This window comes from Accipiter gentilis, chromosome 25 (genome assembly GCF_929443795.1).
Source record: "Accipiter gentilis chromosome 25, bAccGen1.1, whole genome shotgun sequence".
NCBI lineage: Eukaryota > Metazoa > Chordata > Aves > Accipitriformes > Accipitridae > Astur > Astur gentilis.
In genome coordinates, this window is record NC_064904.1 from 9,934,565 (window position 1) to 9,950,376 (window position 15,812).

The 15,812-nt window shown below is 46.3% G+C and overlaps 1 protein-coding gene across 11 annotated transcripts in view; it reads left to right on the forward strand.

The window, feature by feature from the left end:
* The window catches only part of SLC25A47 (solute carrier family 25 member 47), a 28,244-nt gene that overhangs the window by 2,725 nt on the left and 9,707 nt on the right, over positions 1 to 15,812 (forward strand). The window contains exons 2-5 of one of the 11 annotated variants that reach the window (XM_049828948.1): positions 2,916 to 3,068; positions 5,373 to 5,544; positions 11,762 to 11,970; positions 12,190 to 12,645. In XM_049828948.1, coding sequence (XP_049684905.1) covers positions 12,618 to 12,645 — 28 coding nt within the window. In that variant the 5' untranslated portion in view covers positions 2,916 to 3,068; positions 5,373 to 5,544; positions 11,762 to 11,970; positions 12,190 to 12,617. Of the gene's footprint in view, positions 1 to 2,915; positions 3,069 to 5,261; positions 5,281 to 5,372; positions 5,545 to 5,564; positions 6,604 to 7,218; positions 7,474 to 11,761; positions 11,971 to 12,001; positions 12,646 to 15,812 lie in introns of those variants that run through there. The other 10 variants (XM_049828947.1, XM_049828952.1, XM_049828943.1 and 7 more) reach the window with 10 other exon arrangements.

The following is a 15,812-nucleotide window of genomic DNA, read 5'->3' on the forward strand; positions in this document are numbered from 1 at the left end:
TCCTCCATATTGCTGCAGTGCCTCGCCCTGCAGAAGAGGCTTCTCCCTTCCCTGCAGGCTCTTGTTTTGTATTGAACTCTGCTTTCCTACTAACATTACCTGGCCTCAAGGTGCTCTGATGCCAGAACCTTTAAATGGGAAACTCAAGCTGTTGACAGCTTCAAAAGGGAGCCCTGTTTAAGCTGCTTATTTCTGTGGGCAGTGTCTGAGCAAGGGGAATACCAGTGGCATAGAACAGTAAGTACCCTATTCAAGCTTTGCTTAGAGTAACACAATCTTCTTCTGGGCCTGCAAAGTCAGCTTTTAGAGAGTAAGTTCCAGAAGCAGAATGGAAAAGCAGCTGGATTTTTTCTCTTTTTTTTTTCTTTTTGGTTTTCTTTTCCTTTCTTTCCCTCTTTTTTTTTTTTTTTTTTTAATTGCTTTCCATGGCATGGCAGTCCTTTTCTAGGTGTAGCAGCTCAATACAAAGCCGATTAAATCTTGCAGTGGTATAGCATACTAAAAATCAAGCCAGCTTTTACCTTCTGTGCAAAGAAAACACACAAACAAATGAATAAAGACAGAGATGCTTCCAAGGGGGTCTGAAGCTACTACTACAGAACAAAACCTGAGAACCTGTTCCAGATTTAGCAGCACTTGGACCATCAATAAGCAGATAAGATGGAAATGCAAAGCACCCAATGAATCCCTGACCTTCCACCTATCTTCTTCCAACCCAACACTCATTTGGGTTCCTTCTCATCTCTGAACACTCAAATCAAATCAAGAAGTCGGGCATCTCCAGGATGCTTTTGATTCCCTGATGCACATACCTGTCCTACCTGGGGACAACCAGTTGGTATCAGAGAGCAGGTTAGGTGGGCTGGCCCTGCCCTTTGCTGCAGCACCGATAGCTTTGGGAGCTGCCCGCTCCTGCTGTACCACACACCGTCCTACCTCCTAACGGGGACCTTGCCAAACCCATACACCTGCAGCCAGTACTTGAAATCAGAGAGAAAGCCCCGATCAGTCCTTTTTCCCTAAACACTTTCTCCAAGTAGAGGTCGAATTGACTTTCTGGGAATCTTGCATCCACGAGAGGAATTGCAATCATGCGCACAGCTCTGCAGGTGAAAGTCCGGATGTTATATGCATCTGCCTTGTACCACAAGCCCTGGAAAGATCATCTTGGCCTAAAACATTCCTGGCCAGAGAGTTTTAATCTGTTATTCAAATCCTCTGATCTCCCAAGCGGTCTGCCTCAGAGAAATTACCTTCTCCACCAGAGGTGTTTTGTAATTTTAATGTTGGCCCACAATGGATGGGGAAAATACTTCCTCTCTCTTTGCAGGCACTTCTTAGGTTATCTGAAGACAATTTCAATCTTAGTCTTTTCTTCTCTGAATTATATTGATTTTTATCTTTGACCTTTGATTCTTCTTACCCCCTGCTTCCTTTGGTTGATCTGGAGTTCCTTGAACTGACCCCTGAGGCCTTGCTGAGTGAGTAATGGGAGATTACCTTGGGTATTTGCAGACAACACTCTTGTTCATATATCTGAATATGAGAGCAGCTATTTGCAAGAGTTTTCTCATAACATAACAACATAGCCTAACATAACATAACATAACATAGCATAACATAACATAACATTGTTCATTCATGGGCAGCCTGTGACACATGATGTGCCCCAGACGCTTTTTAGTACATCAGTGTCATGCCAGCATGTTCCCTACCTTGTACTTGCCGTTTCTTTCTACATAGTCATTCCTAGCTGTCCGTACTAAATTGCTTTTTCCAGATTGTTTTTCCAGTTTGTCAAGAACACTTGAATTCTAATCATGCTGTCGATGTTTGTGCAGCCCCTCCCAGGTTGCTGCAATCTCTGAAGGCCTGTCTTGTTCCTGCATGCTTGAGCTGTTCCTAATAAGCTTTATTCCATGCTACTGAATGTTTTATTCAATGCTACTGAACCCCACTGGAGCAGGCATGTACTTCAAAGGGGGCGTGGGGGGTGCTTTATAAATTAGTACAGAGAACATCAAGGGCTCATTGGTGTAAAGTTTGGCATGTCAAGGGTTGGTTCACTAAGAATGAGCATGGCTTTAGTCCCACTGGGGAGTTTCCCTTTTGTTCATTTTTTCTTGGTTGGGGTTTTGTTTTGTTTTCGGTTCGAGTTACACTTGTGAGGCAATGTTGTATGAATGTAGAGGAGTTTATTAAGCTTGTATGGGGTGGGGGACAGTGAGTCAGTATAGGTGCTTATATTTGTGTGTGGCTTCCATACGAGCTTTGCCGTAAAGGGAAGGAAGTCGTATAGCTCTTGCAATTTGTTAGTATGACTTAGGCCAGATGTTTTGCCTATTGATCCAGGGCCTTACGTGTGCAGGACAGATACAGCTTTGTAGAGGAGAGCTAACCTAACACTCAAGGAAACCCAGATTTATATGGTTCTCCTCAGTCAGGCTGTTATTCTAGATAGTTCCAAAGCTATGTCTGATCTTGTGTCGGCTTTGTTGATGTGTGATGCCTCCAGCTCAGAGCGTGACTCAGACATCCATTGGGAGCTCTTGTGCCCTTCAGGCTCCATAGATTCGGCTCAGCTGTGACTGCCTTTTCTTTTTATTCTGCTAAGGCAGATTCAAACATAACTTACAACTCGCTGGGATGCATCCCCTAGAGAGCTGGAGTGAGGGGTTGTGCTTTCCCTGCTTTCTTCTTCTTTGGGAGCATTTGGCTTCCCTGCTGGATGGTGAAATGTGGGCTCATCAAATAGAGAAAGCAGAAAAGAAAGATCTAATGGTGGCTTGGGAAACATATAGAGTCTACTAGCACGTACAGCAGCTGTGCTGCCACATGTCTGAGAGAAAAGGTTAAAGCTGTAATTTAATGTTATCCTTTAAAGATCTTCTTCCCTTTGTCTCATTGCCTTTTAGGTCGGAATGGTGGCAATTCAGGTGGAAGAGGCTTTGCAGGTGGTGCTGGAGGGGTGAGATAGCAGAGAAGGTTTCCCTTCATTCTTGTGCCAAGAAGTGACCCTGTCAACTGCCTGCTGCCTTTGATGGCATCCAGGGGAGATCTGGGAGAAGGTGAGCCTGGACAGAAACCTGGGAAAACGAATTGGGAGAGTAGGGAGGGGAACAGAATAAGGTGGAGAGTAGAGTTAGCAGAGCAGAATTAACACTGCAGGTAAATGAAACACGAAGAGAAAGGGCAAAAGCAGAGTGAAGTAGGATAGGAACAGAATTGTCGAGTTGTGATAAACTTGTACAAATTCTGGTGGCAATGGCATGCAATAAAATACATATTGTTGACTCAGGTGTTTCAAAATCTTTCTGTTTGCTTGTGAATTTGGCATCAACAATTGGCCCTGTCCCAGTAGACATGTCCCACAGGAATGTAGAGGGTGATGGACAGGGGGGTCTCCCCTTTGCTCCTCAGAGCTTCACTGGGGCTTGGCCAGCTCTGGCACTACCTGGCAGGAGAATTTCCTTTCATATAGCCTTCTGCCTCAGCCTTTGCCTTATCTTCTAAGGTAATGCACTGCTGCATCTTCGCGATTTAAGTACTTATCACGTTACCCAGAAAAATACATCAGTTTCTCTTTTTATTTTGAGCTGGGACTGGATTTCGAGCTGCTTCTTCCTAGCGCCTACTTGGGCTTCCTGAATCACTCTTCAAAGACTCTTCGGGGCAGCAGCTCTCTCTCTGTGCCCTGATTATGATGTGAACCTAAGTGGCATTTAGACCGTTTGTGAATGTTGCATTTACACTAGCAAACCGCTTGCAAGGAAAACCTTGCGTTTTCCAGAGACTGCAGTCCAGCACAACTGGGCTTGAAGATCAGCTAATGCTTCACCAAACAGCTGACCATCTAATGCAGCAACAAATAAATGCAAATGGTGAAATGAGAGAAATATTGGGACACAATGTTAAGTATATAAGAAAAACTTAGAAGCTGGGCTGCTCTGTGGAAACACTCAGTGTCTGAAAAAGAATCTTCTCCAGGTGAATTCACCGAGTACCTTTATGTGGTTTCGAGTCCATTTTCTTTGTTTTCCTAAACACTGTTGTATTCATTGCCTCACTTGTACTCATTGCCCCACTCAATGTTATGTTGTGGGTCAGGTCATTAGGATACTCCAGATCCTCAGGATCCAGCTGTCTTTGAAGACAGAGCAGCTAAGGCATTATTCGTAGGGTACTAGATGCCTCTATTATCCATTAACTTTATGACCTTGGGTGGCTTTAGGGTATTCTCTGTTGTTATTATCCCAGTGGCTTCAAAGGTACTGTATATCAAATGTTGAAACTTCCCAGCCTGATAAAATCCTTTGATAAGACTGGTGTTTCAAAGCATGAGATGTAACTGATGCATTTGTACAAGAGTCAAGTGCCACTGAAACAGAGCTGCCTTGCTTAGAGATCTGCTGATGGGTAGGAGCTTTGTGATCCCCCAAAGTGTCCTGGTCAGGATCGCAGCATGTGAGACCCCTTCTGTTCCAAAGGAAATCACGGCAGGTGAACAACTGTCTAAGCTAATATCTGAGGTCTGAGCTTGCAAGAGGCAGAGACTGAGAAGTGCTGCAGGAATGGAGTGGCTTAGTATGCTCTAAATTGTAAAGCACCCTGAAAAGTTTGGTGTAGCTCTAATTTTCCATGCTTTATCCCTGTGAAATGGAAACATTTTTATTACTGGGCACAGATATCTTCTGGAAATCCCGACTGTTGCCATTTTAAGCAGAAGTGGCCAAGTTCTGACATGCACCTTCTGTTTGCCTCAGCCTCTGCTCCATGTGATACTGTGTATGTGGAGGAGCATTTTAGTTTGGGTTACTGGCTTTAAATATACTGGTCTGTGGGAGAAGGCAAGAGGAAGAAGCATAACATGCCCTTAAAACAGTCAACAACATTTATGATCACTCTGAGGAAGAATCCATCCCTGTTCATAGTCAGTTGTCTTGTGCTTTGTTTGAAATAAAAATCGGTAGCCAACTCCTGGGTGCTTCCCTGGAAGCAGATGAGAAATGAACAGACCAAAAAATCAGAAAAAGCTGCTTACAGGCATCAGACCGAAGTCCTTTCCTTGGCATTATCTTTGATTTCAAAGATACTTTGAGTTCTGGTAACTAAACTGCTGAGCCTTTTCCTCTTCTGGTATGTTTCTTTCAAGCAGCTAGCAAGTAGGCTAGAGAGGGCAGACCTATGCAATCACACCCCCGTGCTGGGTCTTTTCTTCTCTCTTCATGGGTCCCATCTTTATTCTCTGGCTTGTGCTGGCACTATGATGGCTAAGACACGGTGATTATTGTTTTCATGTATATTTGGGGAAGAACCTGAGTCCAAAGTACCTGAAATATTATGAGGACTATATCCTTTTATGTTTGCTGCAGGTGGAGCGAGTTTCTTCGCTGCTGGCCTTCCCTGGAGAAGACCAGAAGACTTTGCATGCACATGCAGTCCTCGATACGGAGAGGAGGTCTCCAGCAGAACCATATGCTAAACTATTTAGCAGCACAATTTTAAGATGGCAGAGACCACAAAGAGGCATGCTGAGATAAGAAGGTGGGCAGTGACTCCAGTTACCTGAATTAGTAACTATCTATCGGCCTAGCAGCTTTACCCATCTCTCCCTCTGCACATTACTCAGTCACTCAACAAATATACTTGTGACTGGTGACAGTGAGCAAAAACTTCTTGGAAATCGTTCAGAAAAGGAAGATAAAAACTCAGTAGCTGGCATCTTTATAGCATTTTTCCAGTCTGGATTTGCAGACAATATAACGTAAGCCTCAGGCTGTTTTTGTGAAGTAAAAATGTGCACTTATGCCCATTTTCTAGATAAGGAAGCTGGTAAAACTGATTTGTCCTAAGGGAACAGGAGACAGAGCTAGGTGGACGGCCTCCTCTGCCTGCCCCCTGTCTTTTTTTTTAAGCCACCCTGTTCTTACAGGAACATTTCTGTGAGGCAAATGGTTTTTCATTGCCAACAGCTATACAAACATACTTTCAACACCCCGTACTTGAAATCCTCTGGCACAGTTTGTATCCACATGCAAAGTCAATGACTGGGAGACCAGGTCTCCAGCTGAATCTAAATGCTAAGTTATTCAACATTCTAGACACACAGTAACAACACCAGTCAGTAATGAATGAGGAGAGATAGCCAAAAAAAGTGGGAATATGGTGTAAGGCAGTGCCACTAAGCTTTATATACAGACATATTTTTAATATCTTGGCCTGTCTTCAAGGCAGCTTCCTGCTGAGTTGTGTGTGGGCTTCCAGCTGTCATGTGGAATATGTTTGTTGCATTAGTCATGCAGAGGAGGCACCTATTTCTTAGAAACTGAACGAACAGGCTTAGCAGAATGACTAATCTGCCTTTGCAGAAACTTCCCAAATACTCTGTGAGATGGGCACCCATGCGGCTCTTGAACTAACGCCAGGGAAAGGACAAGAGTGATAAGTGAGGCTGTGAACTTCATATGATATTCAGAGACCGGTACTGTTAGTACCGGTGTCTGGGTATTCTTTGCTAATGCTGGGGGTGCTCCTGAAAAACCTACAGAAACTTCGGGCTTAGACCTCAATTTTTCTCCAGCTTGAGGCAATGGAAAATGTCAGGTTAGTGTTGGAGGCACAGAGTTGAACACCTGCTGATGAAATGGGTCTATATTTCCACTAGGACAGTGCACACTGCTTACAAAGTTTTATGCCAGAGATCCCTGAATTAGTATTCATCAAGGTAGCATGGGTATCAGTAGCTCTTTGCCCCCCAGCAATATGGGGGTCTTCTCTGGCATTAAACTTGCTTTGTAGCAGAATTTTTAAGGTAGATGCTTTGGTTTTGCTTGAATGCATTAATTAATTCAGTGTAATTTCACTTGTTTTCCACTTCTGCAAAACAAAAAGTCTTAAAATCTTTTGTATATATCCCCTCTTAACATAAGCTCATAGTAATGCTGGTATTTAGAAAAAGTTCTCTTTTCTGAATTCATTGGTGCCAGGTTTGCCAGTTAAGTATATTCATAACAATCTTTCCCACATGATTTAAGCAGCTGATAGCAAAGTCCTAAATAACAATAATAATGCTTTATAGTGCTAGAGCTGGGTTTTCCTCCAGATTTGCAAGTAGCTCTGAGGTTGTTAAATCACTTCAAATCAGATAGTTCCAAAGGGAAGAAAGACTGTCAGCTAGTCAAAGTAATGTAGCATCTCATATTTTTCACTGGTATACAGCAGAGATCTGAGGGATGCATCGTTTGAGAATATTGGAGAAAAAGAGAGAGAGAGACATAGACTCTGGAGTCATCACTGATACTGCAACAGCATCATCAATGGATTTGGGGCTTGTCACTGTTCCTACCATGACAGCTGTGTTTTACTGCCTAATGCCTGAACTATCCTGCTGAAAAGGTTGAGCGTTGCACATGAATATCATCATGACAAATGAAGAGTACATTATCTCTTGGTGGGGAAGAGGAGGCTGGGAAGGTGAGTGCCTTCCTCCGCTCCTGGCTCTCCAAGCCTGCTGCCAAGTCACTGACTACATCTTCTGTTCATTAAAGTGCAGAAAATATGCAAGAGGCTGCAAAGAGGCTCAAAGTGCAATTGGAAAGTCAATAACAGTCCTGACATCCTCTCCCTCCATCAGTCAGGAGTCCTTCCAAAGTGCTAGCAATGTCGGCTGGCATAAAATCTTTTCCCAGAGCTGACTGCGGTGGTGCACCGTTACATTTCCTCTTTCTTTTGTAAAGATCAGTATTTGGGTGCAAGATTCACATAACACTTTAAAAGAACGGTGAGAGCAATGCCATTTTTAATATAGACATATTTTCACATGGGTGTTTTTGTAGGATAGGTGCTAATGTTGTTATTTCCACCTTTTCCCATGATTTACTTCTGAACACAGACTTGTGGCTTTCTGAGAAGAGCCTGAATCCTTGCAGTGACTTCTTGGCAGTGGACATACAGCACACCGATTGTGCTGAAGAGAAGATTATGTATAGGGAGATTGAGTGACTTCCCCAAAGCCAGAAAATCTGTGTCACTTCTTAAATTACTGCAATCATCTTCAGTCCTCTTGGAAATGTGTTATTTTCCCTTCCCTTGGAAATTCGTGTAGAAGCAGTACAACCTTATATCAGCTTTCCAGAGGTGAAATCACCGATCACTTATATCAGGCTAAAAGTGATGCACTTGCCAATGGTCAGAGTGGTTTCCTTACCAGTTTTGTTTGTTTTGCTGTGAAATTCCTGCTGCGAATGTTTGTGTCCTTGGAATTATTGGTTTTTCTTTACTACCTGAGATAAAGGACAATGAGACACTTTGATTTGAAAATCCATAACACAGCTGGAGCCAGGAGGTTCCACCCCCCTTTCCACCCACCGCCACGCAAGCCAAGCACCAGGCTCTGCCAGCTCAGCAGAGCTGGTGTCACTCTTTCCAGTTCCGCAATGTGCAAACAGCCTGGTGACGTAGCGGGGTAACGCTGTTTGAACAGTCTCTTCAGTCAAGGATTTTTCCAAAATAAATTGGACAGGAATTAATGGATATGCATGTGAGTGTGATATCACATAGCATGAGGGGAATAGAAAATGCAGCATGTTTTGGCAGGAAATGAGGCAGGAACATTTTCTCCACAAATCTGGCTTGACGAGCTAGCAGGTGGTTGCAGAGGCAAAAGAGGACAGGCTTCTCTTTCACTTTGCAGGATGGATGGAGCTGGTCCTGTCCTGGGAGTGAGCTGTGGAAGGAGAGGGGTAAAGGGATGCCCCTGCTTTTTTGCCTCACCTAAAAGATGTTATTTAACATTTATTACCTACTTAAAGTCTCCCTCTCCACCTTTCCTTTTGCTCCATACACTTGTACGAGTCCTCTAACCCTGCTGCTGCCTTAGCCGTGAAGCAGTTCTCTCTGCCTGGGTGGGCAGACAGCTGCCTCCTCCTGTGAAGCAAATGGAGTGTTTCATCCATCCGGCACTGTGCAAAATTAAGGCCTTCCTCGCTTTTCTGCCACTTAGTTTCATAATTTCCTGCAGATTGCTTCATGTCGTCAGATCTGTCTCTTCATCTGACAGCACCTTCCGTGCCCTGCTTTTTCAAAATCCCCTGTGAAATTCACCCATTTTAAACAAATCGCTCTTAAACAGTTTGATACCGGAGGAAAGGACGTGTGAGTTATTTCTAGTAGAGTACTATCCCTTGTGGAGGCTCAAAGTGTGCGTTTCGTGTGTCATTTCCTAGGGCAGGCTTTGAGAAGACCACCTGGGTTGTGGCCAGGCCCTTTCACTCATCCCTGCATAGATGTGGACCATGGTGTTTCTTTGCAAGCTGGACTAGCAGTGATCTCTGACAGTCCTTGGACATTGTGTCAAAGGGTGACAGGAATGACTCGTAGGTGATCTTGAAGATCTTCCTATTAATTCAAGGTTTCTTTGGGCTGTCTCTGTTGACCTGGGCCATTGGGGGGCTGGATTCTGGTAAGTCTTTCTAATGAGGCTGGTATATGAGAGCTAGTGTATCTCTGAAACCTGGGGAAGAAGGGATGAAGGAGGAAGCTTCTTCAGCAAGGTGTGAAAGACTGTGAGATCTCAAGGACTCTACATCTCTAGGAGGATTCCTGGTAAGGGAGGCTGAATCGCTGCCTTGACGATAACTCTCTTTAGCAGGGAGTTGGTCTGTACTGTTTGGGGTGTGCCAGCAAGTAACAGCAAACACAGTAAGACAGGTTTCATTTCTCCGATGGGGTTTCCTTCACACTGAATTACACCTTCCTACATACTTGCTCGTGTGTGAATACTTCAACACTCGTGTAGGGCTTCTCTTCCAGAGGGCTCTGCCCTCGCTGCCTTCGCGTGGTGGCTGGGCTGAGCGGGTCACACAGAGCTGACGAGCATGGCAGTGGATGCTATTTGCCTTTAAGTCCTGGCCGGACACTGGGAGCAAAGGACTGGAGACTACAGTAGCAGTGACTGTGTTTGCCTGGGGCTCATGCTAAGCCCCTGTCGAGGCAAACGTCCCCAAAGTAGCTGTGTGCATGCATTCCTCTGGAGCCGGCTGCCCCCAGTGACATCTTCACGGGACAAGGTGAAATGTCTCAAGTCCCAAACTACTCTTCTTTCTGATGGCCACCTTCTGAATGGTCTCTGTTTGCAGAGCCATTCCAGTCAAATGGAAAATGTGACTTCTCCCAGTATACCTCACCAAAGTGACTGAAACCCTTATCAGAAGGTTATCAAAATGCTTGAATCTGGAGTCAGCTTTGTGCTATATAAAGCAAACTAACATTTTGATAGAAGTGTTGGTGGGAATGAGGGTTAAGATAATTTTAAAAGAGTTAATTTTCTGTTGCAAAGGGAAGGTTTGGGGGTTGGTTGGGTTATTTTTTACAATCTCAGAAAGTTTCAGGAGGAAGATTCTCTTTGAGCTGTTCAGCTCAGGTAGAAAAAGTAGAAATTTTGCTTGGTCTTGTGACATTTCATGGGAAATACTTATTAGCTCTGACAATTTTGTCAGTGTGACATGCCAGCCAGTCTCTATTTTCTTGCCAATACTGCACCAATCACTGCAATACGTAGAAAAATGCCCCCCCCCCCCCCCCATGACACCCCTAACCATGTGATGGGAGGGAACGCATGGCAACACTGTCATATAGGGAATATAATGAATTTCTTCACTTTGCCTGGAAGCAGCTCCCAGAAAAGCAATATTAAACAGTGATGTCTAAGGAGTGACCCCAAAGGTGGCGGTGACTGCTGCGGCGCAGGCTGGAGCGGCTCGGCAGGTTGCCTGATCTCCGCAGGAACCAGGAGGCTCCCGGGCTGCCCCACAACAGGGGACCGTGTCCTTGTACCCGTGTGTCACCGACACAGCAGGTCCCACACCGGGTCCCGCTGCTGGAGGGGGCCCACAATGACAGCAACTGGGAATGGCTGGTAGGAGAAGTGGAAACAGCACCTTTCCCCCCACTTGGCACGTACAGATTGTTGATGAACCGTTAATAACTCCTGTATGGTCACCAGGTGTAAAAGGAAGGGCTACTGAATAACCCAGTGTGTTTTAGCGGCTACACTGATATCTCTCTAGATAATATTTTACTTCTTGTTTTAAGCTTTTGCTGTCCTTGCATGATGTTTTACTGGAATAAACTGTTCTCTCCAGCGCAGAAAGTGTTCAGGGAAGGACACATAAGAAATTATGGGAAGCGAGTTACTAAAAATTCTTTAATTTTCACTTCCCAGAAACCCTGAGCCCTCACACTGACCTGTGCTATATGTCACTGATGCGTCAGCCCATCCAAAATATGCACTTCAGACAGAAGTAGGTTCTTGTGAAATGTGTGTGAGACATCACTGAGGACTGAAGTCCTCAGCTCCTCTGTGAAGCCAACCCAGGGGGGGCAGCAGCCGTGAAATTTTCTTTTCCCTTTGCTGCCAATGTGCCTTGGCTCTGACCCAGAGAAACCTCTTCAAAAGGAGTACAATTCAGGTCATGACTTGGCAAGCCCTTCACTGCATCAGGACTTTGGTTTCCAGTTTTACTCTGGGCAAAACTTAACCTTTCTGTGTAGATGTGCAGCCCCCCTGTACAGGGTTGTTGGGCAAAAATAGGCAATATGGCATTTTCTTGAAATCTTGGTTCCCCTTGATGAGCAGATCTCTCTCTCTGGTTTTCTCTTTCCCCTGCTGAGATCATCACCCTGTGCTGGTTGTAAATTAGGAAGAAAAAATTAGGTGCTGGACCAGTCTCCTGGCAAAATCCATCTCCCATCTCCCCTGCAGGACAAAATGCTGGAGTTTGGGCAGCAGCAATAGTGATTCCTGCTCCGCCACTGAACTCAGCAAGAAGCTGACATTGGAAAGGGGTTTGGGAGACTGAGCAAGGCGTGAAGGAACAGAGCTCCTCCAGGGGCTGGGGAAACTACCCTGCGGTCTGAAAGAGTAGCAAACGCTTTGCATGTGGTTGGAGTAATTTCTGGCCTTCACCACAGGTATACACTATGAGCAGGTAATAATCTATGGGGATCTGGGTAGAGGTTTAGGGTGAGCTGTGTCGGCTGGGAAAGCCAAGGAAAATTCCTTGGGAAGGGCACAAGGAATTTTCCTTGATGGGAAAGGGGTCTGCTTCACCAGATGGAGGAAGGGTACGCTGGGCTGGGGGGAGGAGGCAGCTCATACACAGCCACCTCTGCCCCTTCTCCATGGCGCAGGGCAAGAGCGTCCTCTGGCAAACAAGCGTGCAAGGCTGTCTTCTGGGGTTAATAAGTACAACGGGGAATGGCCCCTTCACAGCCAGCGTTACCCTGCAAGGCACCACCCCTTCTGGTTCTCCAAGCACAAAGGCACTGGGAACAGCGGCTCTGGCGCAGCGTTGCAGGGCTTCGCGGGATTACTTATTCACTGTGTTCCTGGAACAGCTCCAGGCTTCCCGTCTCTGCCTCCAGTGTACAAATTCATCAAGTATTCACAAGGCTCACAATCCCCAGAGGCAAGAGGAGACAGTAGGAAGGTGATTCGTATTGCAAATCACACTGTCTTCGAAGGACCTGCGGGGCTCTGGAAAGACCAAAACGATATCCTCCCTTCTTCTACCTCCCTAACGTTTAATCAGGGTAATTGAGGCAGCAGACCAGTCTGGATGGATTTCGTTGCCGGGGCCATTGGAGGTAAATACACAAACTAGTGCTTGTTGATGAAAGCAGATTGCTGTGTTTCCTTCTTGTTCAGCTAACGGGCAGGTCTCAATGGTAAAGCTGAGAGTCTTTCAATGGGGGCTGCTTGTTAAAAGTGCATTCATCTTTATTAAGTGGAAAATGTCATCAGAGCAGGCTCACAGAGTTACTGGAGAGGCAGCACTGCAATTTGGTCAGCTGAGGTCATTGCCCTGCAATCTCCTCCAGTCTAATTGCAGTGCGACAGGGCAAAACTCTGATAGGAAGAGACAAAGTGGAATACGTTGTGTGCAGATACAAACCGGCGAGTAATGCCCGGAGAGCAAAACCTCACAGGTCTGGTGCCTGGGAGTCCCGGCAGGCTATCGGGGTCGTGGCTCTTGGGGGGTTGAGGATGCGGTTTGTGAGACGGGAGGCTGGAGGCATGGCTCTTCACAGTGAAGAAGCTCTGAATGAATGACCTTTGCATTATCTTAGGTTAATATGTACTTGCAGTTGTGACGGTAATTTCAGTGCAGGCGTGCTACGTAGCGGATTTTGATCTGGGAGAAAGTAGGTTAGCCATATATAAAAAAAGTAAAAGGAGAAAAGTGTGATTCCATTCTAGGTAATTTTAGAGCATGTACTGCTCAAATCCAGCTTTGTTTTAAACAACAAAATGTAGCCACCGGTCTTGTTTCTTTTCTGAAATCTTGCCAGGTTTAGTGGAATGTCAAATACCAAGAGAGAGCCTTGGGGTCACAGCTGCCAGAAAAGCCAGGTAAATCTGTCAGATGGCTGAGACGCCCCTCCCAAGCCTGCATGTCAGATCTCACTTTGAGATCTGCCGAAATTTGGCAGTTTCCCTCACCAGGAGCAGCCTGTGGTCCCAGTGCAGGTGTGCATTTCTTGGGAAGGACCATGATGAGTTTTACCCTGCAGCCCTTTATTGCTCATCATCCAAAATGTGCAAATGGGGCAAGGTTTGGCATCTCAACAGCACCCAGCCCCGGAGGTGCCTGTTGCTTGGGTTGTTGGCCTTCCCCAGGGTGCTGGAGGACCCTGCTCAGGAAGGACCCTTCATGGGAGAGGGGGATATAACCAACCCCTCCATGACAGCTTGCCTTTATCCTCTTCTTTCCTTGCCAAAGTTAAAGTACTCAGCTACTTCGGTGGCTGTGCTGAGGCTGGCAACAGGATGCTCATCCCAGAAGGATTCACCAAGCCCCCCGAGACGTCCCATAAATGACTGGGCTCAGCTCAGCAGGGCAGCGATGGTTGCATTCACTGCTTGGACTCCTTTGCTTTTGTTGGCACAGTTGTGGTTGAGCCACTTAAGGATAAACTTCTTTTGCAAGGGAATGTGGATAGCTGAAAACACTAGTTTCAAAGTGGCCATTCACCTCGGCATTCTGCCACCGCTCCTGTGTGAGGCCGTGATTTGTGTGAAGCCTCCCTGTCCGGGCACCAGCATCACGTGCTGCCCGGCCATGCAGCCAGCACCTCCCATGGGTGCCCTGGAAATGGGCTCAGCCTGGGGGGATGCAGGCCGGGGAGCTCCAGCTGGCATCAGAAATGTCTTTGCTTGTTTTAACGCACTTCACTGACCCCAGGATGTCAGAGAGCAAGATTTTCCGTTTTGTCACCTGTGTCCAGCTTGGGGCTTTTCTAAGAGGGATAATACACTGTTTACTGGCGGACAGGAGTGTCTTCTGGCATGCTGTTCCCTGCTGCGAGCTTGCACAGACATGGGCGAGGTACCTGGGCTGGGCTTCAGGGCCACGCTCCCTACCCCGACATGGAACAGCTTCCGGGGATGGGACAGCATTCCTGCAAGAACTGGGATGGTTTTGGTGCTGAACTTATTTCATGGCTTGTGTTTGTTAGGGCTGAAGCAGTTTTCCTATTCGCATGGAGGCTACAAACCCAGCTGAAGTGTATCAAACAACTCAAAAGACAACACAGATAATAACAGAGTTTTTGTTTAGGGAATTACATTCTTGTGACCTTGATCTGTTTTCAGAGTGTTTTGGAGAAAGAATGGCTTAAGCACCTTTGGAAAACAGCAGAGGTGCTGCCCTTTTGAATCCCATGTAACGATCCAGCCTGGCTCAGGCACCTGCACAAATATTGTGCATCTCCTCTGAGCTATTGCTTCTGCGGCCATGGGACAGGCTCAGCATCTTCAGCCCAGAAAACAGTGACCTGCTGTGACTCCAGACAGAAAGAATGTGAGAGAAACATGCTTAGTGACTGTGGAGACTTTCAATAACCACCAAATGGGGCTGAGAGTTGGAGAAAGCTGCTCATCTGTAAGGATGTCCTTCCTGGCCAATAAAGCTGAGCAGGAGGTTGGACTAGAGAGCTCCCAGGGTCCCCTCCAACTTGAATTTTCCTGTGATCCCATATGTGTTTTCTAGCCCTGCTACAGCAGCAGCCTGGGCCATGGCAGGGGATGGGTGTTGATGATCAGGGCTATCGATGACTAGGAGATGACTTGATTCTTATGCCAGGCATAAAGATTTGGGAAGGGGGAGTTGAGGTTCACCCAACAGTGGTAGAGCAGCAGGGTCTGTAGCATGCCCGGGCTTCTCCACATCTTGCTACAAGGTCACACACCAGTCACATGCGGTCCAAGGGTAGATAAAATAGTCCTCCTACGGAGGGAACATGCTGTCTCCTCGTCCTTACAGCTAAAGCAGCTCTTGCTGGTCACTGCCAGGGTCGTGTTACTGGATGGAGTTCAGCTTGTTTAGGGTACGGGGCACTTCTTATGTTCCCAACTCTTCACAAAACAAAGGTCTTTCTTTGGAAGCTGCTGTCTACCCATGCAGCGTAAGGACCATGATGCCTGCTTCTCCCTGGGTTTCTTAGCCAGGGGGTTGCCAACAGCTCAGAGCTGTTGCAGCCTGGTGGGCTCCGTAGGGCTGCTGCTTGCTCTCTGCTGATAGCTGTTGTGGTGGCCACCCTGCCAGGATCCCTCCTCATTTGAATTGCCTGGTCGAAGTGGCCTGACTCATGAAGAGACTGTGCGTAACCCAGTTTTGTCCCTGCGCGATATGTGTGTGGGATGCTGCAACCTCTGAACAATACCTGAGAACATCGCAGATAAAGTAGGCATAAAAAAATGGCTCACTAAACCCAGCAAAGACTATTCACCTGATTTTGCTATTTGTTTTTGT